General features: G+C 33.4%; 1 protein-coding gene and 1 pseudogene across 1 annotated transcript; both read right to left on the reverse strand.

The window, feature by feature from the left end:
* Nucleotides 1-828: 828 nt before the first annotated feature.
* On the reverse strand, nt 829-8,486 carry LOC126708639 (SNW/SKI-interacting protein-like; annotated as a pseudogene).
* A 1,610-nt stretch (nt 8,487-10,096) lies between these two features.
* LOC126709660 (uncharacterized) lies at nt 10,097-15,297 on the reverse strand. Its single transcript, XM_050409973.1, has 5 exons — nt 14,960-15,297; nt 14,020-14,081; nt 11,724-11,814; nt 11,017-11,119; nt 10,097-10,935 (listed from the first exon to the last, which is right to left on the reverse strand). Exons 1-5 carry the CDS (start codon nt 15,115-15,117, stop codon nt 10,234-10,236), a joined length of 1,116 nt encoding a protein of 371 aa, XP_050265930.1. The 5' UTR covers nt 15,118-15,297; the 3' UTR covers nt 10,097-10,233.
* Nucleotides 15,298-22,734: the final 7,437 nt, after the last annotated feature.

Raw genomic sequence — 22,734 nt, forward strand, 5'->3', positions numbered from 1 at the left:
AAGAAATAATGAGATTCTTCAAACTGGATGTGTAGTGTCTTGGTAGCATTCAAAAGAGTACTAACCCAGTCAGTTGAGTTGTTAAAACAATGAGAAGAGGGAGTGAGCCCAGATTATTTGGGCTAGAGGGCATGAGATGAAAATATGGTTAAAGTCTCTGGTTCTCTACTGCAGAGTGGACATGATACATCTTCAATTAAGAATCTTTTTATCAGGACTTCCCTAAGTGGTAGCACATTCCAAGCTATCTTCCATAAAAATAAAAATAAAAAGTTTAGATGTTGCCCCTTTAGGTATGGGACAACCTGTGCTTTCCACAAGAGATAATTACCCCATGAACTTAATAGTTATCAAATGGTGTAGGGTGGTGAGAGATGTGCGTGAGGTGTTTGAGAAGTTTTCAGAATTAGTGACATTGGTTAGAGTGGACAAAAAGGAGACAATTTTGATTAAAGGTGACTTTGGTCAATTTTGCTCTGATACCATGTAAACTTTGTAAATTTGAATCTGAACTTTCTACCTCACATTAATATGGTGGAGACTATTATATTTGTAATAGGATTGGTTGCAATTGTTGATAGAAATGTACAAAGTATAGGAATCCAAAATACAAAAATATACTATCTCCTAATATTTGCTTTATCCATTCTAAGTTTATCACTTATTAATATAGTAGATAAGAGTTCTATCATGCTTGTTTGTAGGGGATGGATATGCACTGCCATGCTTATCCTTAACATATATTATAAACATCACTGTTTTTTAAAGGGGAGAAAATCCTACTGTCTATCCCTAACTAGCCAAAAAGGAGCAAATGGTCACATAGCATTGTTAACAATACGATTTTAACTCTCTTCATATCAGACTAGAAAACAGATAATACTAAGCACCATTCTCAGAGTCAGAGTAGGAAGTTAAATTACAACCATATGGAGCATCTAGAATACAATTTCCTAACATATGACATTGAAAACTTCCTTCTATCCAATACCTCAGTGTCCAAACAATAACTTGTGACAACATGAGTCGTTCTTCAACACCATATACAATTTACAGTTAACATACAATGAATATTACAAGGAAAAGATGAAATTTCATTTTATAATTACAGAAAAACAGTAAAACAGAAGTTATCAGAGTTTTGCTGTCCCAGTGTGCTGACAGTGTGGGTCTGCTGTTGTATTTTGCAGCTAGTATTTGAGTTGTTGGGCTTTGTTGTAAATCTGAGTTTTATTTTTTAATTTTTTATTAATAATAGAATCTTATTCAAAAAAAAAAAAGTATTTAATCTATGAACTCGTGTTTTTTTTTATAATCTTAAATTTAAAAAAAAAATTATAATTAAAATAAATCCTTAAATTTGACTATTTTTTAAATGAGGTACCGTATTAGAACACTCGTTTCTTCATAACATGTATTCAAAGGAACCCAGTAGAATGCATTTTGATTTGTCGATTTAAAAAAATACTGAACTTTAATTTTCATTGTCTTTTTGCTTGCAATCGTCTCTCTTCTACTTTGTTTTATTTCAAATTTGAAGATGAAGTTGACTGAAAAAAAGAAGTTCAATGCAGATGTGAATTGAAAATTAGGTATTTAGAATTTATCATATTCCTATCCTGACAGAATTTTATTTTTAATTTGTTGTGATTTCTGTGATGAGTGTGGGCACCAAACAAAAATACTCCAATTATACTAGACTGGTATGGATAATCATCAAATAAAAAGTTATTAATAAGTATTGTATGCATAACCTAAATAATACTCCCTCCATCCCAAAATGGAATACAGGACTAACAATTTGGAATGTCCCAATATGAAGTCCTCTTTGAAAAGTCAATAAATAAATTTCCAAACTTATCTTTACTTTATTTGAAAAATCAATACCATTTTTTCATTAGAGTTTAAATTAATGAGGGTAGTTTTGGAAACTTGTACCTTTTTAACTAATAGACAATGCATTAAATGATCTTTAAAAGTTGGATTTTCTAAATAGGACCAACAATATTGGACGAAGGTACTAATTAGAAATGTGATTTCGGTTAGGAAGAGGAATTTCACCTCCAGTGAGCAACGTTGGTGCATACTTGACACCTAGGCTTGTTATTTGTTTTTTTCTTTTTGGATAGGTAGATAGAGGGGGTAGGGAAAGGGGTTTGAACTAGAGATATTTGTAAGCAAAGGACGAGGAGGCCTCTAAGGCAAGCTTTGAGTCAAGTGTGTAAAGGTTTTAAGAATATTTGGAGGTTTTGAGTGTATTTTTGTCATTTTGGAAAATTTAAGAGTATTTTTATCATTTTAGAGGTTTCCTTGGGTATTTTTGTCATATTTATGGCTTTCGGGGTATTTTTAACAGTTTTGAGGTTTCAAGGGTATTTTGATAATTTTTAAGATTCTTGGAATAATTTTGGTATTTTTGAGGTTTCTGTTCTCTTGAGGTTAAAAACGGATGCGAATGTTTTACACCCCTAAAAGGTGTGATACATTTTTAGCTTCAAAGAAAGTGGTTTCTTGGTCAATGAAAATCATTTCAATTTAACCAAATTTTCAACCAGCCCAAACACCATAAATGAGGAAACTATTTTTCCGAAAATGTTTTACGCCAAAACAAAGAGGTGATCATTTTAATTTGAAGCCTATGGTCATCTCTATTGTTTGTTTTTGTTATTATGGGTAGAAAAAAAGATAGAGAGCAGGAAATCTTTGATTAAACTGTGTATCACCTAGTGCTTGTTCATAAATAAATTTGGCAACCATAAATATAGATGATAGAGAGAGAAATCTCTGTTTAGAGTGAGAAAGTTATTTCTAGAAAATCAAACCTAGTTACTTGGGTGAAATATAAAGTTTTATGTTGCCCATTATACTCTCCTTTGTTATCATCCAGGATAATGGAAATGAATAATGAAGATAGGTGGGGACTTAAAATTGAAACTGTTTTGTAAATAAACTTCTTTTAGTGCAACAAATAACAAAACTTAAATGCGAAAACCACTTTACACATGTTTCACTCATGACTGCCTACAATGTGGTAGTACTTCTCCTTTAAAAGGTGCAGGTATGGTTAAATAATAATAAGGATAAATTACATTTTAAACCTTAGAGTTTTGGGTTTGTTTCATTTAACCCTTAAACTTGCAACCTAAGGTCATTGATCAACAAATTCAACCCAGAGAACAGATGAGCTACTACTTCTCACATGTGAATTAAATCTTTTAGACTGCTTATCTCTTTCCAAAACTCCTTAGACTCTACTAGAATCTCTAATAAGCAGGGCACATTAAAGATCAGAACAAACCTGAAACACATAAAAACACATATTTTCTGAGGAGCTGCATCTTGCTCCATGCTTATTCGACTCTCTTGTCAGCAAGAACTTGCTTTAGCTCTGCTAACTCTTGCCTCAACTGCTCCACCTGCAAGATAATATAAAATAAAAAAATGTTAAACCTTTTAAGCAAGATGGCTGACAAGGAGTTTACGGGAGAGGAACTTATGGTACTTGGAGACTCATCCAGTTCTGACATAGAGGAGATGATGACAAGCATTTTACTTAGTTGGATGGTAAAATGATCTCATACTTTCATCTCCATCAGAACATAATAAACTAGTGAGGCAAAATTCAAATATAAATAAGATCACAAAACAAGACCTCTTAAGATTTTCTGTTTCATGGATCTAAAACACTAATTAGTAGCAAATTGTGAGGCAATAGAAATCTTAAATTGAACAATATTGAGTGGGTCTTAAACTCAACCCTACCCTTCACTATTTATGGGAGAGGAAGTTCCATTTGAGCTAAAGCTCACAATATAATACTTGCAGGATTGTAGAGAAGCAGAAGATATCCACTCTCTTGCAAAAAGCGTTGACACATAAAATGCTTTAGATAGGCTATTTATCACATGAACTGCAGCAAGTTGATAAAATGTACATAAAGGATCCAACAGAGCTTTAAGGGGAAAAAAAATCCAAAACTCTGTGCGCGTGAGAGAGAGAGAGAGAGAGAGAGAGAGAGAGGAGGGAGGGAGGAAACCTGGACACATCCTTTTTAATGCTATAACAGCACAGATATTTTGCAATGTAACATAATAAGCAGGCAAAACTACTTCAAGAATAAGTTTCTTAATAAACTTTAGATATACCCTTGCGCTCAATTGCCACTGATTATCTTGTTTGACCATTTTCATAAGTTCTGTTTCCAACTCTTCAGCCCTGGAAAAGAATAGGGGACATGTGTTGATTAAATGATTGTTTTCAGAAGCAATATTCAACATCTTTGTATGTCATTATAGGAAACCCCTTGTATGTCATTATAGGAAACCCCAATGTTTTGAAACCAATTTCCATCACTGAGAAACTCTTTAGAGAAAAATAGTTGAAGGAATCGGGCATAGAGTTGATTTTGTGAAGTTTCAAAATTACAAGAGCAGAAAAGGGAAAAATAATATACAAAGAAAGCACGAGCATTAAGAAGGTTAAATGCATTGAAGTTCACTGAGTAAGGAAATTTCAATCACTCCAATCTGGGTACATAAATGCTGGGTGGATCAGGTAAGAAGAACATCTAAGTGTAGGACTACCACTGCATTTGGTACCTGGTAGACCTCCTATCTCTTGTACTAATGTTATAATTTTATGAGTGTTGCAAGTGTAGTTTTTCATTGTTTAGATGACTTGACTCAAAAGATGTGCACAAAGATTCTGAAGATTATATATAATTACTAAATACAAAGAGCATAAATCCTACAAGCATCATCATTATTTGGAAGTGAAAGATGGGGAAAGAAAATTTATGACAAGGATATTTAAACATAACATTTTCACATCAAGAGTCAATTCTAAGTTCTTTTTCCTCCTTCCTCTTCATTCTAGGGTTTAATAATGATCTCTCCCCCCAGCAGATAAACAATGAACTTACTCAGGGCAAGGCCAAAGCAAACCAAAAAACAGTGATAAAGTTGAATTGCTCACATGCAACTTTACACAAATCACACACACATTCTAGTACCATGTCCATTAAAGCAAGTGCTGTTCAAAACAGCATAACATGATTTCCTTCCAATAGAAGCACTTTCCCAAACTTGAAAAACTGTATACAAGGTTTATGCCTATATATTTGGAACACTAAACAATATGCAATCCTCTTGGACTGGTCATAATATGATAGAATCTAATGTCATTCAAGCAGGAGCATTTCCAGATTGCTGATCGTTTATATTTAGTGAGACCCCATTAAGAATGTATATGTGTACCGAAATATGATCAGACTTTCCGATTTTATGTCTCCTTGACACTCGAGGAAAGCTGTCTTCAGTTTCTCTGAAAACACAAGCATGGAAAGAAAAGCAGAAGACAAGGGAAAAAAATGGAAAGAGAAGAAAGAAAATTCGGATTTAATTCTCACAAAAGAAGCAAAAGACTGATCAGAATCAATGCATGAAGTTTATCAGCTACAAAACTTTTAACTCAAAAAAGTTTTCTAGATACTTATTGTGGGTACCTAAGGCATGCTTACAACGTCCTAGGCATGCTTGCAAAGTCCTTGGCCGTCCTCGGCATGCTTGGCAACGTCCTTGGCCGACCTCGGCATGCTTTGTAACGTCCTAGGCGTCCCACATCGAAGAGAAATCCCCCCACTTTCTACCTTATAAGCTTTGAAGCGAAGGAGTAGTGTACCACTACTTCTTTAACCAAACTAGTGGTACTCTTTCTCATTGGTTCATGCCTTATAAGGTAGAAAGTGGGAAGTCATCTTTCCAATGTGGGACAAAAGAATTCAAGGCAAGGCAATCAAGCCAAAAAGCCAAAGCCAAAGCCAAAAATTCTTGAGTACCCACTCTTATAAATCATCTAATAAAAAAAAAACTGAAATTTAAAAAAGGATAACAGATAATCTCCAAGGAAAAGCAATTATAACACGCAGATCAAGCAGAGCAGCAATAAATGATAGCTTTTCTGCAACTACTATAGGAAAATAAGACATCAAGGATCTAGGATTTTTTTTGCAGCTGCTGAATTTTTAATCAACAAGACAAAAAAAGATGAGGACTCGTTAAATATATGCCCAACCAAAAAAAGAAAGAGCTACTTAAGTTAACGCCCTCTTTCAAATAAAATGCAAGTTCTACTGAAACCTCTTTCAGAGCCATCTTGCGTTGAAGATCCAGCACTTGTTCTCATAGTCCCTCCAGTACCAACTTAATTGAGGGCTTTCTTACCCTCTATTCACCTCTGTCATAAACTGATCCAATTGAAATAAATCATCCTCTTCAGCCACATTCTCAAACTCAAGTGGTCCATCTGCACATCGAGGAATCTCAGCATCAACATCTTTCTTTGGCCTGTATAGGGTTGAAAGCATTGGCTGAGCAGTAAACAAGCCCTGATCATACACACTGTATTGATCATCAGTTGCAAATCCAGAGTTCATTCCTTTTTCCTGGTTGAACAGTCTTTGGTCATACATAATCTCTTCTCCTCTTCCTGCTCCAGCAGAAGCCATGCCAAGAGCTACCTTCTCACTAACATCACGATTTCTATCTCTTGTGATCTTGCTCTTCTTTCTCATCGCAGCATCCTTGGCCTCCAACTTTCTCTCCTTCTTCCTCTCTCGCCGTCGCTTCTCACGAATTTTCTCACGCTGTATGCATTCTTCCCTTTCCTCCCTTGTCTCCTTAGGCAGATCCTTCTCTTTTTCCCTAGCGTGCTCACGATCAATTCTCATATCAGAACTATCCATGGCATTCTTCTCAGAGGGGATTGAAACAGCAGCAGGGGGTACCACACCAGTTCTCTCAAAACGTGCCTTTTGAGCTAGTGCCCTCAGTTCATGTTCTTTCCTTTCCTTCTCCTTCATCATCATCTCCTTTTGAACCTTCGATCTCATGGTTACAGCTTCTCGGGCCTTCTGCTCTGAAATATACAATGCTTCTGAAAGCTTTGCAAAATTATCATTGATCTGGACATCTTGAAGGCCTCTACCATCAGCTGCGAGACGCTTATCAAGAGGAATCGTGTAACCTTTTGGGTTCTTCCAATTTGAAATGCAAGGTAGGACCTTCCAATCTGGTTGGTCCTTCACAGTCATGGGCCGAGAAGGAGAACGCATCACTGGTACAGGTGGGGACCCAGAAGCCTTTGGAACATGCTTATGCTTGAACTTAGGAGGCTCAAGCAGATCCACAGGCATCTCCATCATCCTGATTATCCTCTCTTTAGCCCCTGAGTTGAACGCAGCTGATTGTTGTGACGGTTTATACTTGATAAAGTTTGAGTCGGAAGACTGTTTTGGCACATTTTTTGGTTGTGCCGCACTCAACCTCACATTCACAATCTTTTCAAGTGCAGCTTTTGTTTCTAGTGTTGTCTTCTCAATCTCTTACTCTTCTCAATCTCTTTCTTCAGCTCTTCATCATCACATTTCTCTTCACAGTCATATTTCATAACCTTAGGTTCAAGATCTTTATGCTGTGAGTAAAGAATCTTGTTTGAATTCTCATTCTGCCTCACAATCGCATCATAGGCAATATTGCCATGGGTATCAATAATAACAGGAACAATCTTTGATCCAGGCTTCAACAATCTGTCCCTACCCATGTCAAGAGGGTATTGCTCAATGTGAATTTCAGGAAACGCACCCCCATCCCCAAAATCCTCTGCCTTTCGAGGAACAAAACCCACACGCTTCAAATAAGGAAAAGGATCAAGATAGACAACAGCTGATTTTTCAGTCTCATTTGAATGATCATAATATGAAGCAGGGGTTGATTTCATTGGCGGAAGAACAAGCACCATGATAAAACAAAGTCCAGTTACTACTAACCCAAATTCAGACCTGCAAAAAAAAAGCCCAAAAACAATGAAAAATCAATTAGTGCACTGATGCAATTACATTTTAAAACAACCACCAATAATCAACCAATCTTTATCAAACTCATTGTCTTATTTTGAGCAAAATATAGAACCATAATCTAGTTTTCCTACAAGATTAGAAACTCCTTATATAATTAAGGACACTCCACTCCATTGACGAGAACTCATTAATCATACACAAAAACATACATAAACATATCAAAACAATGAACAAAAACTCTTCATCTAAGTATTATATTGAAGTCATAGGTTTGAAAAAATCAGACAACCGGATCATAATATCTCAAGCAAAGCAAAGCAGAACTCTAGATCACTAATAACATGGGATAAACACATAGTACTAACAAAAAAAAAACCTAAGATTTTTCGATTATGCTTTAGAAGAAACCGTACCTGAGATTCGATTCTACAAGTGGTGGCTGAAGAGGTTTTTTGTTTTTTCTGTTTTGTTTTGAAACGATAGGTACTTATATATAGGGTATTATTACTTGTTGAGCACGAAACCGTCACCGACTTGGAGAGGAGGGAGGTTTGTCTCTCCGACTCTCCTATGATTTCGTTGCATCCTAAATCCTAATAGTAACTGTCACCAGTTTGTTGAGAGATTCAGAATAATATGGGCCAAAATTGGGCTCAAAAGTTCTTTTTTTTTTTTTTTATAGGAAATATTTGGGCTCAGAAGTTTTTTTTTTTTTTGAGAAGAAGAAGAATTTGGGCTCAGAAGTGGTTGGTCATGTTAAGTCTAATTGGATGGATAAATTTTGATTAGAAGAATTGTCCTCTTATTTTTTGTGGAGATATGTACTCCAAATTTGATTATTTTAATCAAAATTTCTAACATTTTCTATTAAAAATTTAATTTAAAATACTATTCGAGCTAAAATTCAATTATTAAAAATTTCAAGAAATTTAACATTTATATTAATCTATTTAATCACCTATCATAATTTTGTATTTAAATATTGTAAAACTTACGCACTACACATGGTTCTTTTACCAAATGTCTCACGGTTTTGATAATATTTGTATTTCATTCATTTATTAACAGGATCTTATGTTGTAAATGGGGCATTTGTCCTAGTGTGTTATGCAAGGTCTTGATCTGCCTGTGATAGGTAGTTAGGTTATTTTGTTTTTTTGTGTAATTAGAGCATTTACACCAATAAATGCAAAATAAATAAATAAAATGCTCAATTTTATACATCCAAGCCCCAAATACATCCACGTTAATCAAGTTAAAACTATGTAAATTTGCAAAATTGCTACGAACTGAGCATTCACATCAGTCCGTGTATAGTAGAAAAATATGTAGCATTTACACAGTTACTATAGTAACTTGTAAATTTACACTAACACTATTCATTTTGTATTTAATTGTTTATTCTTTCTTTATGTATCTCAAGGATGAAAAAAGAGAATGAATGGTGGTTGTTGTGTGCAAAAAAAGATAAACAATTTAAAAAATAAAAAAAAAATTCATATTTTAATGAAATGTAGTGTAAAATAAATAATCTGATATGGGGTGTTTTGAAAAGTAGATATGTAAAATAAAAATAAAAAAGGCTCTTAAGCTAAAATAGACAGAAATTTTTGCACGAATTGATGCAAAAGCTTACAGTGTAAATTTACACTCTCATTATTCATTTGCATATAATTTTTTATCATTTCTTTATGTATCCCAATGACGAAGGAAAAACAGTGGATGTGGTTGTATGTGAAAAAAAATAAATAAATAAATAAAATAATATTTTAATGAAATAAAATGTAAAATAGATAATTTAATGTGAGTAATTTTGAAAAGTAATTATGTAAAATAAAAAAGGTAGACTTTTATACTAAAATAAATATAAATTTTTGCACGGGATGACGTGAAGGCTGGATAGTATATTTCTGTAGCTTGTCGGTAGGCTGATGGATTACCTTTGTTGTATAGGCACTATTATGCTTGGATTCCATATTGCAGAGGAGTCCTCCATTACTATTGTGCCCTTTGGGCTGTGTAATCTGTTTGTTGTTTCAATAAAATTTTACCAATTCGTCAAAAAAAAGAAAAAAAAACATAGAATGTTATGAGTTAGTAGTTTATATATACATCTAGCCCCCCCTGAGACCTGTCTCATTTTGCTTCATGTGCCTCTCATCGCACCACATTGCATCAAGTATCCACCACAGATTTGGAAACAAGAACGTGAATCAAAACTGAAATTTGAACATAATGAAATTTGCATCAAATGGGCAACGGAGGATTAAAATTAGGAAAAAGTCGCTATATTACATCATAGTACAGTATTTAATAATCAGCTCTCATAAGTAAAGCTAATCTTAAGTCTATTTCCAATTGGAAATTTCCTCCACAAATCATAAATCTTCTATCTGCTCAAGGGTAGAGAAATGCGCATCAATCTTATTAAGAGTTTCTTGATCAAGTTCTGTTGTGCTAATAATTTTTTTTGAAGAAAACGACGATTCTTTTCTGGGTTCCAGATCAGTTTTAGGATTCTGATCCTTTGGTGCTGCATCTTCAATTTCTGTTTGATTGGATATTGTGTTCCGATTAAAGATCTGCAATTTCATATCAATGCAAGATTTCAAATCCTCCTCGGTCCGGGCTTTGTTCAACTTATCAATGAGATCACTCACAGCCAAAGCCCTTTCTGGCTTCAAACTTTTTGCCCTTTTTGGTCCATGAGATTCATCTTGGCCACTTTGGTCATTATCGCCATCATCCAGGGCACGCTTCTGAAGCTTTTTTAATCCCCGATCAACAATTTGTTGTACCCTCCTTCTGAAGCTATCAGTTCTTATTGAGTTTGATCTTAGCTGCAACTTCAACCCTGATACCATCAATTCAGTGTTGTCCTCCATAGAAGTAGGGTTAGGGTTTGATATAGTGGGCTCATCCCCATTGGACCTTTCAAGAATAGATTTCATGGAAAACACTTCTTCAAGTAAACTAATATTCTGCATGTATCGGTCAAAAGCTTCATTCTCCACCTCAAAGTTTTTGTCCTTGAATTCCTTTATCTTGGAAAATCTCCATTCATTTATCACTGCAGCATCCTGAAATAACTTCCCAAATCAGGACAAGTAATTCTTAAAACAACAATATCACAAATATGAATATTGATCTTTTCCATGCACCTTTCTAGTCAACGGCTTTCTTGAACGGCTTGGTATATGCACATTATTAAACTGTGAAAAAGTGTTGGAAAGTTGCCGAAATGATGCAACTCTATGCACAGACCTGAAATAAAGCCCAAAAAACAAAACAAAATGTTAAAAACTAAAACTTGAAAAGCTGGTGATACAATTGACATAATTCATAACAAGAATGTTAAAGTTGCTGAAAACAGATTATTATTAGAAACATATGGGAACCTCAGGAAACAAAGCATTAAGAGGGGAAAAAAAGAAAACTTCACAGATGGGGGAACGTGAATTTAGAAGGCTATAAAACAGAGAAGTGAACCAACAGAATTCTTAACCCAATTGCATCCCAAAGGAAGACTTAAAAGTTGAAACATTGAAGAGGGCGAGTTTTGAAACCTCAGCTCAATTCTGGTTTGGCAAATGGGAAGACACTTTAAACGCAGGCAACAATGCAAATGGGAAGAGACACTTTAATTTCAGGCAACAATGCAAATGAGAAGAGACACTTTAAACTCAGGCAAAAATGCACACAACCATAGACATTCAGAAACTGACCATAAAGTCAATAACGGAAGAGCACAAAGCACTTTAAAAATTAAAAAAATTGTAGGTTGTTGTCCTAAACACTAGAAACGTAGATAAAAATGATATGAGATGGAATTAGATGCAAATCTGGGTTATTGATGCTCATTACATACCCTGAGGGAGATGCCTCAGTCCCCTGATGGTCAAACATAGAAGTGCTTGAATTGGGTGCCTTGTCCGGAATAGTTGCATTTGCTTTCAAAACTGCATTCACAGAAAAGAAAATAGGAAATGAGGTCATGCTTATAATATGACAAACTGAAACCAAAAAAATATATGAAAAAATCACATAGATATCCTTATCAGCGTCACAACAAGAGTAGAATCAAGCTTTACTAGGCACAGTCCTCGGTCAAAAGTTCATATACTTCATTCAACCAATAAAATTGAAACTCAAACCCCCTATGAATTGTCTGATGTAGAGCTTGGTCCTCTAGGTTTTAGTAAAAAAAAAATTTGGATCCAGAAAGTCAATCACATCTATATTAGTAAATTTCAAGTGTTTATTATACTGCTTGATAATGTCTTCAGCTTATCGCAATTATTAGAAAAAAACTAATTTTCTCGCAGCAACAAACTTAGAGTCTCTAATTTGTCATGCGTGTTTAAGGCATATAATTTAATATATTATAAGGTACCCTACTCCTAAAGAAAAATTGTAGTGTTTATTCATTACACATTGTTGTTGGGCGGTTAAAAAGTATCATGTTTATAAAATGAATGTAATTGAAATAAGAATGTTAATATGGACAAGTGAAAATACAAGGAAAAATACAATTTAAAATGAGGAAATTCACTTCAAGATGGGGGTGGTCCCTAGTGATGAAAAAAAGAGTGGGAATTCAATTGAGATAGTTTGGTCATGTGTAGAGAGATCAATGCCCCAGCGAGAAAAGGTGAGTTAATTCAAATCTAGGGAACGAAGAGAGGTAGAGGAAGAGCTAAATTGACATGAGTAGAAGTTGTAAAAAATGACATGTCAATTAAGGAGGAAACAGTGAGTATGACCTCAAATAGAATAGAGTGGTGAAAAACAATACACTGACTAGATTCTTATAAAAATTAAAATTAAAAATAATAAACTGACTAGATTGTAGAGGACCCATAGCTGACACCCAAATTTTGGGACTAAGGCTTGGTTGTTGTTATTGTATTCATTAGACATTGATCATGACTTCCAACCTTCTCATTTCTTGTTTCAATTAGCATTTTCGTTACAATGACAAAATCAAGGTTAGAAAAGACAAGTTCCAAAACAGAAAAAACAAAATTCATGCACATATGGATATATCATAATCACAAACTGACCTCCTAAAGTCACTAATGTTCAACTATTATTATTTATTGTTTTGGATGACAACACCCAAGCTCTAAAATACTCCCTTCTGCAATCTCCTCGTACCAGAAAATTATTCAGGCATAAAAAGTGTATTGAGTCCTGAGTAGATTCCAAGTTCTGCTTGTGAACGTATGGCTCAAAATGAGTGGTAAAAACCACCATCTTCTTGCTCAGTTAACATAGCCTTTCTAACTTGTACAAAGGAAGAATTACTAGGATTATGAAAGTTTAAGGTATCTTCCTATTAATCCGTAATAGAATTTTCAATCTATGAAAGAATATTCCTAGGCGACGACCATTTCCTTTCCTAGTAATTTAACGAATAAATTAACTTGCACTATTCTATTAATGAACTGTGTGCATGAATTTGAGAGAACTCCCAAATGAATAAATAAAGTATAATGCATCCAACAAGACCTTTTATTGATGTAACACTAAGTGTTTCAGAATGCCAATAGCACAAGGCAACCCCAATGCATATGATAGAGGTTGGTTTGGACTTTCAAACTAAAGCCTGGGCTCCACAAATGCCTGGCGTTACAAGCTTAGATGGGTTGCACCTTTGACACCATGATTAACTAATCACTATGACACAAGTGCACTTGCTCTATCAATAGAATCTACCTTCTTCACCTTATTTTTCATACAACTTGTATTCAAGTCTCATGTACATTAAAATTTTTAATAATCTGGTGACTCAACAAGTTAAGAATAGTTGAATACAAAACCTCAAATCCTACGCAAACAAATATGCAGGAACCACCAACCCAAACCATATATCCATCACGGTTTTTTGAGTCTGAAGCTTGTTCCACAAGTAAAAAATATAAACAAGCACAAGGTCAAAGTTTTCTCTTAGAGGAAACTTTAAGTACATCCCTGACTCGCCAAAAAGAAAGTAGCATATAAACTGCTTCTAACTGTCTTCATATTAGAATTGCAGGCAGCAAAGGAGCTTTCCTATTATATGAGCATGCTGGATATAACTTTCCTATTATATGCCACTAAAACTTCAAATATTCAACAACTCATTCATCTAACAATGACCAACATACTTCAAGTTAGCATACCGTGAATAGGACAAGGATTTTGATCTCTTGAACAGCAACTCTTGCACGACTTGAATGGACACCTGCATGGTTAATTTTTATCAGAAAATATATATTTAGTACCACACCATGTATAAAATATAAAATAAAAATTATTCTATCCACCCCCCCCCCCCACGGTCCTAAAATGTCGTAGGAGCCACCACTTGACAACTCAAGTAAGTAGCACAATCTTCCAAATGTTCACCGTAGACATACTGGTCCGTATTATGGTCCATACTCCGTGTTATTTGTTCTTTAATATTTCAAGAGGCTCAAGGCAAAGCAATGCAATTTACCCAATTTTTCTTAATCTCAATACAATGTTGTATAACTCAAGGCCCTATTCTTGTGCCTAAAGAAAGACCTTCCTTTGTATTTCAAAGTACACCACACCACCAGTCAATATCCTAAAACCCACACCGCAACTTCATGCTTCATGAATTTAACTTTAATTCAACAAGTCTTGCGACGCAACAATTTTCACAGACTTGTTGTGATTAGGTGCATAATAAAAGTGGATTCATGTGACAAAGAATCATGCTACAATTTTCACAACAATTGAGTTGGCAAATTCTAATTGGTTCTCATCTACCATTTTCAACTTGCCATGCACTTGTGAAATATTACAAATTTGTGACTAATTAATGCGCTAAAACCATAGCAAGTAGTGAAAAAAAAAAATTGTATCTGCTCTAATTTTATTCCAAAAAAATAAAAGAAAGAAAAGAAAAGCTTGAAGCAAAGAAAAACCAGTTTCCAGAAACCAATTAAACATACCAAACAACGAACAACAAAGGCAGAAGCGAATTAGAGTCCAGTCGAGCCTAAGCCCCAAGAAACGAACAACGATAACACAAAATTCTAGGGTTTTGAAAGCTAAGCAAGGGGGGGAACGAATTGAGAGAAGAAGAGAATTGACCTGGAGCGAGCGACATTGCCGCAAATCTGACACTTAGGCTTGTTGAGTCCACGAAGGGTCTTGGGCGGCGTGTCCGTACGGTGCGCCATGTTGGTGGCCGTGGTGGTGGTGGTGTTGTTGTTGTTGTTGTTCGTTAGGGCTGGCGATGTGGCCGCCATTTTTTATGAGCTTGCCTCTTCTTCTTCTTGTTTCTTCTCCTTCGAAGCTTTCAGAGGGACACAATATTCAAATTAAAAGACTAAATAAACTTTTTGGATTTGTATTTGTTCGCTTTGGCGCTCCGACTCGTTATGGTTGAGGGCACTCGATAGAAAATAAGTACTCTCTTTTTTTTTCTTTTTTCTTTTTTCTTTTTTTCTTTTTTTTTTAAAGGGACGACAGCTTCTTATTTTGTGGGCTAGGGTTAATGATGGGCCGGGTCGGTTTATGAGCCTCATCTTCAAACTAGGGTATTATTTAATGAGATTAAATAGTAAAACTCATGTTTTACCTCTTTAATTTTAATATATCACATCATTTTATCACATATTTTAAAAATAAACACAATTAAACTCAATCAATTCTAATACCTATATATAAATTCAACCAAATTGAAAATTTATTGAGATGTTATTAGGCGTGGTAGAATGTATTGAATTTTAAGTAAAATGCTGATATGACAATTATTTATTACTAGTATGTAGTCCCGCGCTACCGCACGAGAATGGATATATTATTAATCATGAGTTTATTCATGTTTAAAAAACTCAAATAAGTCTAAATTCATATTATTAACCAGAAAATTTCATTAACAAAACTTAGCAGTATATATATTTTACACAGAAAGATGAACCTTGGTGACAATGTTTATCCAAATGATCCATTCACGCTTTTGAATCTTCAATCTCTATTGGTGATTGAAATTTTCGCAACTTAAAAAATTTAAATTAAAAAAAAAAAAAAAACCCTCAGAGTTGTACTCATTTTGTAGTTTTACGATGGGTCATTTTGTAACATGATGGGCATTTGTGTGAAGAAAAAACCTCTGAAGTTCCATGGCTGATAAAAGAAATTCTCTCCAATCTCTTTTTATAGAGAGAGGGGTTTGTGCGTGTTTTTATTCATCCTTCATAATTGTATTATCACGAAGCAGGTCCAATGGATTTAGATTGGTACTACCGATTCCCAAAGCATGAGTGTTTAATGTGTTATTAATTTCATCTCATTGGCTTCTGCACATGACAGCAAAATTAAAAATAATTAGATTGTACACGTGTATAGTAAAATTGGACTCCAATTTTAGATTCTAATTGAACAATTGGAATGATAATATATGATAGTAACAACAATAGGAAAATTCAAATAAAATTTCAAATTAAATTGTAACAATCTGAATAAAAAATTCCAGTAGAAAGACAGGGTGGAGTGATCCACTCCAAGAAGGCGACCAAACTTGCATAAATATAGAATAATAAATCTCTCTCCGGAAAATTTACATTGTTCATAACCTTTACCTTCATTGAACATTTTAAAAACATAGTGACTCACATCTGCCATCCAGACATCTACAGCTAGGTCCTCTCCAATTCGCGTGAAATTCCATTGATCACTAAGTTCCTTTGCAGCCTGCAAAAAGTATCATCAATCAGTCCATAACAGTGCTTTCTTCATTTTATAGGTGCCAAACCTGAACAAAAAGCTAAATATAAGGATAGTGAATTTTAGGCATAATGTGCATCTAATCACATAGTAGCAATTTATAACAAATGTAAAGATGTAAACTTTGTAAGTGAATAGTAAACAAACCTCAATGTCAGAATCAAGAAGAAAGCACTTTAATCCGAAACTCATTGCAAATGAAAAGATGCAAACGTTGTAAGCAATTTATAACAAAGATGCAAACTCTGGCTTTGCTATCTTTTTGGAAATTATGCAATGTACCCAAACCAAGTTCTTATCACCGATATTAGTCTCTTTGGTTTTCGCGTTTGACTACAAAATCAAGAAAAAACTTAATTTGCACAGTAACTCACTTGACTTGATACATAGAAGTGCTTTTAATGAGAATGAGCCCACATACATTTAGCCACATGATGCAAAATTCAACTTCAATTTCAGATTCTAGACACATGGCACAAAATTAGAGTTCTAATTTGGAATTCAATTTCACACTCTCTTTGCTTCACCTATTATTTTATATATAGATTATATAGTGTAAAATATGGATTTTATATCTCATCCTTATAGAATTTAATTTTTTAATTAATATAGAAATTTGAACTTTCCGTCTTCTTTTTTCTCTATTAAATTATGTCTAGTCCTTTCTAAAAATAATTATAATTTGATTCTCAAAAATATATATATATATATATATATATATTTTACAAATTTTCTTATTTAAATTTTTATTTCTCAATAAATATTGAATATAAGATATTTATATATATATATATATATATTGGTAAATTAGCTACTAGTTTAATTATAAGATTTTACTTACTTAATAATAAAAATAAATAAAAAGAAAGACCAAAGGTAAAAGACTCTTTTTTTTTTTTTCCTAATTCAAGTTTTCACCTTTTTGTTTGACAATCCTTTTGAATTATAAGTTACCAAAATTTGGAGATTTTTTTTTACCAAGTGTATTATATTGATTTAATTAAATCCATGAAATAAGAAGCCACAAGATATATATATATATATATATATATATAAATTAAGATTCAATTGTAAATTACACTTTTAAATTTTTGGGTAATTTTAATTTTACACTCTAAAGTTTCAAAAATTTTATCAAGTTCCAAAGGTAGGTATCATTTGGATTTTCTTCCTTCTCTATATATTCATTAATGAGTTGGTCAGTAAAGTGCCATGTCATCACAAAATGATATAATTTTTAATAATTACGCAATTTTTTTCACATCATAGAGAAGTTGAAAACTTTTTCTTTTTTTCCTTTTTCCATCCACATCATAAAAAAAAAAAAAAAAACTAAAAATATAAAATAAAGAAGCAAAACCAAAAGCTAAAATTCAGTCCTAAAAGTTTTTTTTTTTCTTTTTTGTTTGTTAAACAAAGTACGTAGATTCTAAAGCAAGAGAATCATGAATCCAAATAACATTATTTGGAATGTGCCTAGCATAGCATGCTAACAAGTGGACTACATAATTTGCCTCGCAACATTGTATGAAGTATTGAAAACCAATTGAAACTTGTCTAGGATGGCCCAACAAACCTTGAGGCCTAAGACGATATATTTAAATGAAGCATTTCTATTTATTAATTAAATAATATTTAATTAGTTTTTAATATCATGATTTTTTTAAAACAAAAATCCATTCTTTTTATTTTTTAATATGATTTTTTTTTTTTTACTACAAAAAACTTACAAATGATGTAGCAATGAATGTGATTAATGACACTTCAAGAAGATATTAAACAAGTATTTGAATGAATGATGTTAGAGATATTATAAATTTTACAAAGTAATTCAAAAATGCATTTAATAGGTTGTTGATGTCCATAAATCATATTAATTGTCACATCAATTTGTAAAGGCTTTGAAATAAAATTTATAATATTTATAGCATTTTCCTATTTGAATTATTTCTTGTGAATAGTGACACATATTTGTAAGCCCTATGTATTTAAAATTGTATTATTTCTAGCATTACTCAATTCTTTGGAACTTCTTAAAAGTAGAGGAAAAATGTATACTAATTTTTATTCCTATATCTCAAAAATATATATCAATTTTTGCCCCAAATTTTGAGGCCTTTCTCTAGGAGGGGGCCCTAGGCGATGGCCTAGGTGGCCTAGGCCTAAGGCCAACCTTGAAACTTGCAAGGAGAACCTGGATATCCAGAAGGACATGACCATGCCGAGAAAAAAGATTCCCATAAGCCATAATAGATCGCATGACATAATCATTGTCACCTTCGATAACAAGGTCTCTAAACCCCGCTTCAATAGAAAATTCAATTACTCTTTAACAAGCAAAAAGCTTAGCTTCATCACTATTAGTTGCAAGTAACCCTTTTGCTGATAACAATCTAGAGATGGTAATGGGGCGGGGTGGGGCCAAAGGATGAGGTATTCACCTCCGTCCCGCATGATTTTGTCTTATTCCATTCCCACCTTGTCTTTCACGAAAAGGAAAATTTTCTTGCCCTTTGAGGCCCTGCAAAGCCCCACTCCACCCCTTAAAACACTACTTCTTGTTAATTTACCTCACAACTAATACAATTTTTTTAATAAAATATGTTTCATTAATAAAAATATAATTGAAATTACAATTAACTTTATCTCATCAAATCAAACTAATTTTTAGCAAAAACTGAATAATACAAAAATCTCATAGAATAACACATGGCAAAATAGAGGCTAAGAATTACATTGGGTAAACTAAAAGAAGCTAATATTGATATGTTTGTTTCAATATTAGGGCTTTCGGGTATGAAAATTTTACAATTATAACTCTTATCAACGCAGGGCGAGGTGGGGACTAGGCAGGGTGGGTCTAAAATGTCTAAACTCATCTCCGTCTTACCCCGTGATGCGGGATTAAAATATTGCCTTACCACCTTTGTGAGATTGGGAAAACCCACGTGGGGTAAAGTGGGGAGGAGCGGAGCAAAATTTTCATCCCTATAATAGATGTTTGTTTAGCTAAAAATATAGTTATTTTCTCTTTTTGACTAAGCTTAAAAAAAAAAAAACTAGTTTTTATTTTTTATTTTTTATTTTTAATAAATAAACTAAATTTTAACTTGTTGTCACACATTTAACATATAAGCTAGCAAAAATACTATACAAATAAGCTATTGGAAACTAGAAGAGTTCCAGAGACACACTTAATTCATAGATTTTGGCTTTGTTTGGTTAGGAGCATAGAAAATATTTAATTTTTCATTATATGTGTTTGGTTAAAATGATGAAAAAATAAAGGGTTAGAAAACTCCTTTGTTTCCAACTCTTTGTTTGGTTAAAGAGATAAGTCAGCTGATAAAAAAGGTAATTTATATAAATTTCATCTTATTCCATTATTACATATGTATAATATATAAGATGTCAATTGTGGTAGATATAGTTGCAAGGTACAGTGAGGATAGAAAAATAATTGAATAAGCTGAAAGTTTTTTCTCTCATGCTTTGCATTTTGGTGGTCCTGAGGGGGAAAATACAACCAGCTTTCTTCCCTCTTTAATTTCTCCTCTCGTCGATCAACCAGACAAACAAAAACATAATTTTTTTCAAAACTTTTCTCTCTCCTGTTTTCCATCGCAGCCCCCAATAATCATCCCAATCAATCAAACGCAATAAAGGCTAGCAAGTTGGAACTCAGATTCCTAACTACTCCCTGCTGCTGTGACTGATTTATGGACCGATTTTTTCATTGAAGTTTTGGCACCTTGCGCTGGTCATTGTTTACGAACAAATGCAGGCCTCACAAACTTCATGTGCGGTTGAGATTTGTGATTGGAGGTTGGAAATCAGCAATAAACGCTGGGAAAATAGACAAACACAAAGGCAAATTGATCCACGCTTCTTGTTGACTCTTGAGTCCATGCGATTTATTTTAATGTATAAACAAGGACCATCATATCATCCTTATCTATTCAATGTCCTTTCATCGAATGGACCACTACAGGAAGCAACATGTGACTACTGTAACGAGTTTATCATAACCTGCTTTCTGCTTTAAACTGACCAACATCCAGTAAAAAAACTCCTTCGGTGTCCTAAAAAGTGACACAATAGATGCCACAATTTGTTCATACATATAGTTGGTAGAAGGATGATGATTTCTCTATGTGAGAACATTACTTCACCAACCACAATTCGTCTTGTAGGTGAGTTGTGATATTTGTTATGTCATTTTATGTGACATTTGTTAAGCCACTTGATGTGGTAGAAGACTCATTCAATAAGAAATCCACAGCTTGCCCCACACGTTTTCATATTTTAAGTGATGCAATCGTTTACTGATGCGGTTGTCAGTACTTTTATGATAGAAAAAAACAAACGCTAGTGCCTCCCAAAAAAAAAAAAAAATCTGCATGTTTGCACCATTTACGCGGCATTTACACGGCATGCAAATAGACGCAAATATTTCTCATATATATATATATATATATATATATATATAAATTTAAGAGCATTGGATTTCAAATTAGATACTATCTCTTAATATTTTTCAAAATAAAATAGGTTTAAATCTCCCTCAACTATGTAACTATTGAATTATCATTTTTTTTTTGGAGACAAACAAAATATAGAACATTAATATCCCGACAAGCTTGATACAATCTCAAACAGAAGATAGAGAAAAATGTTGTCCATAACAAATTTTAGATAATTAGTTGTTATTGGATAGTTATTGGTGGAGAAAAAATAATTTTAATGATGAGCTCATATAATCATATTAAAACCAAAAATAGCTTGCCATATAGGATTTATTGTGATATTATTGTAAATATATTATGAACGCGTAGCATTACTTAAAGATAAAAGTGACCAAATGAGGGAGATTCGGAGGTGGTTATTTCAGCCTTAAGAAGGGACGAAGAGTCTCTCTCATCTTCGTCTGATTTCTTCTATAAAGCACTATTTAGTTTATTGTAATTGCGTTTCTTTCTCTCACACCCGTAGGTCAGGGAACTCAATTACTCATTTTTTAGCAAAACACGCGAAAACTATTGATGGTGTTTCTGTGTAGATGGAGGATGTTCCACCACAAGTTGCTGATGTACTTTTAATTAGCCGATTTGGGCTAATTTCAATTTTATACAATTTGGAGCCGGATTTTCAAAAAAAATAAAAAATAAAGATAAAAGTGGTGTTTACACTACTTTAGAGTAAAAAAGTATGTGTGTAGACCTATTGAAAATAAATAAATAAATCTTGCTAGAAGAGAGAGAATAACGTTTGTGTTCACATGGCATGCATTCAATTAGACAGAAAAGAGAACATAAATTAATGGGGGATTGGGATTAGGAAATCAAATTTGTTATTGTCTTTTGATATCATACTAATTAATTGATCCCTTGAAATTTTTATTTGGCGAATTAAATACTATTTTTTTTTTTTTTTTTGCTTGGTAAGTGCGGGGGATTGAACCCCCGAGCAACAGGTCACTAGTAGAACCGAGGTATCAACTCGCCTAGATGGACGGTGGTAATTAAATACTACTTATGGAGCATCATTGATTGTTGTTATCCTAACTCCTAACCTTACTCGTTTGCAAACTAAGAAGAGGTTAATACTTAGGAATCAGGATAACAACATCCGATCAAAAACAAAAAGAGGTTGACATGATGAAACTCTGATAGCAATACGAAAAGAATACTTTAGGAATTATTTGCCATCATCTAATTAATTAGGAAATCAAATTTGTTATTGTCTTTTGATATCATACTAATTATTAATTGACCGCTTGAATTTTTTATTTGGCTAAATACTACTTATGGAGCATCTTCGATTGTCGTATTCTAATTCCTAAGTCACGTTTTCAAACTAAAGAGTAAGAAGAGGCTGAATTGTGTACGACACTCTGATAGCAAAACGAAAACAATATTTTAGACATTATTTTCCTTTTTACTTAGTTTTGATTCAAATCTATTATAGTATTTTTGTTTGGACTTTAAAGTATCTGCTATCATGGTAATGGGGTGCTACCATGCTATTTCAACAACCCCAAAATTGTTTTTTTATTGGTTCATAAGGTTTGGTTAACAAGTGTCTGTAGATAATAATTAAGGTTGAATTTTTTACCATACTCAATTAGTTTATCAAGC

This window comes from Quercus robur, chromosome 12 (genome assembly GCF_932294415.1).
Source record: "Quercus robur chromosome 12, dhQueRobu3.1, whole genome shotgun sequence".
Classification (NCBI taxonomy): domain Eukaryota; kingdom Viridiplantae; phylum Streptophyta; class Magnoliopsida; order Fagales; family Fagaceae; genus Quercus; species Quercus robur.

What these genes read in the sequence shown, in the direction of transcription:
- LOC126709660 (XM_050409973.1), bottom strand. Translation starts at nt 15,117, where the DNA reads ATGGCGGCCACATCGCCAGCCCTAACGAACAACAACAACAACAACACC. An exon ending in AAATCCTTGTCCTATTCACG is followed by an intron (nt 11,815 to 14,019) that starts GTATGCTAACTT and finishes CTGTGAATGCAG; the next exon opens with TTTTGAAAGCAAATGCAACT. An exon ending in GAAAGCCGTTGACTAGAAAG is followed by an intron (nt 10,936 to 11,016) that starts GTGCATGGAAAA and finishes AAGTTATTTCAG; the next exon opens with GATGCTGCAGTGATAAATGA.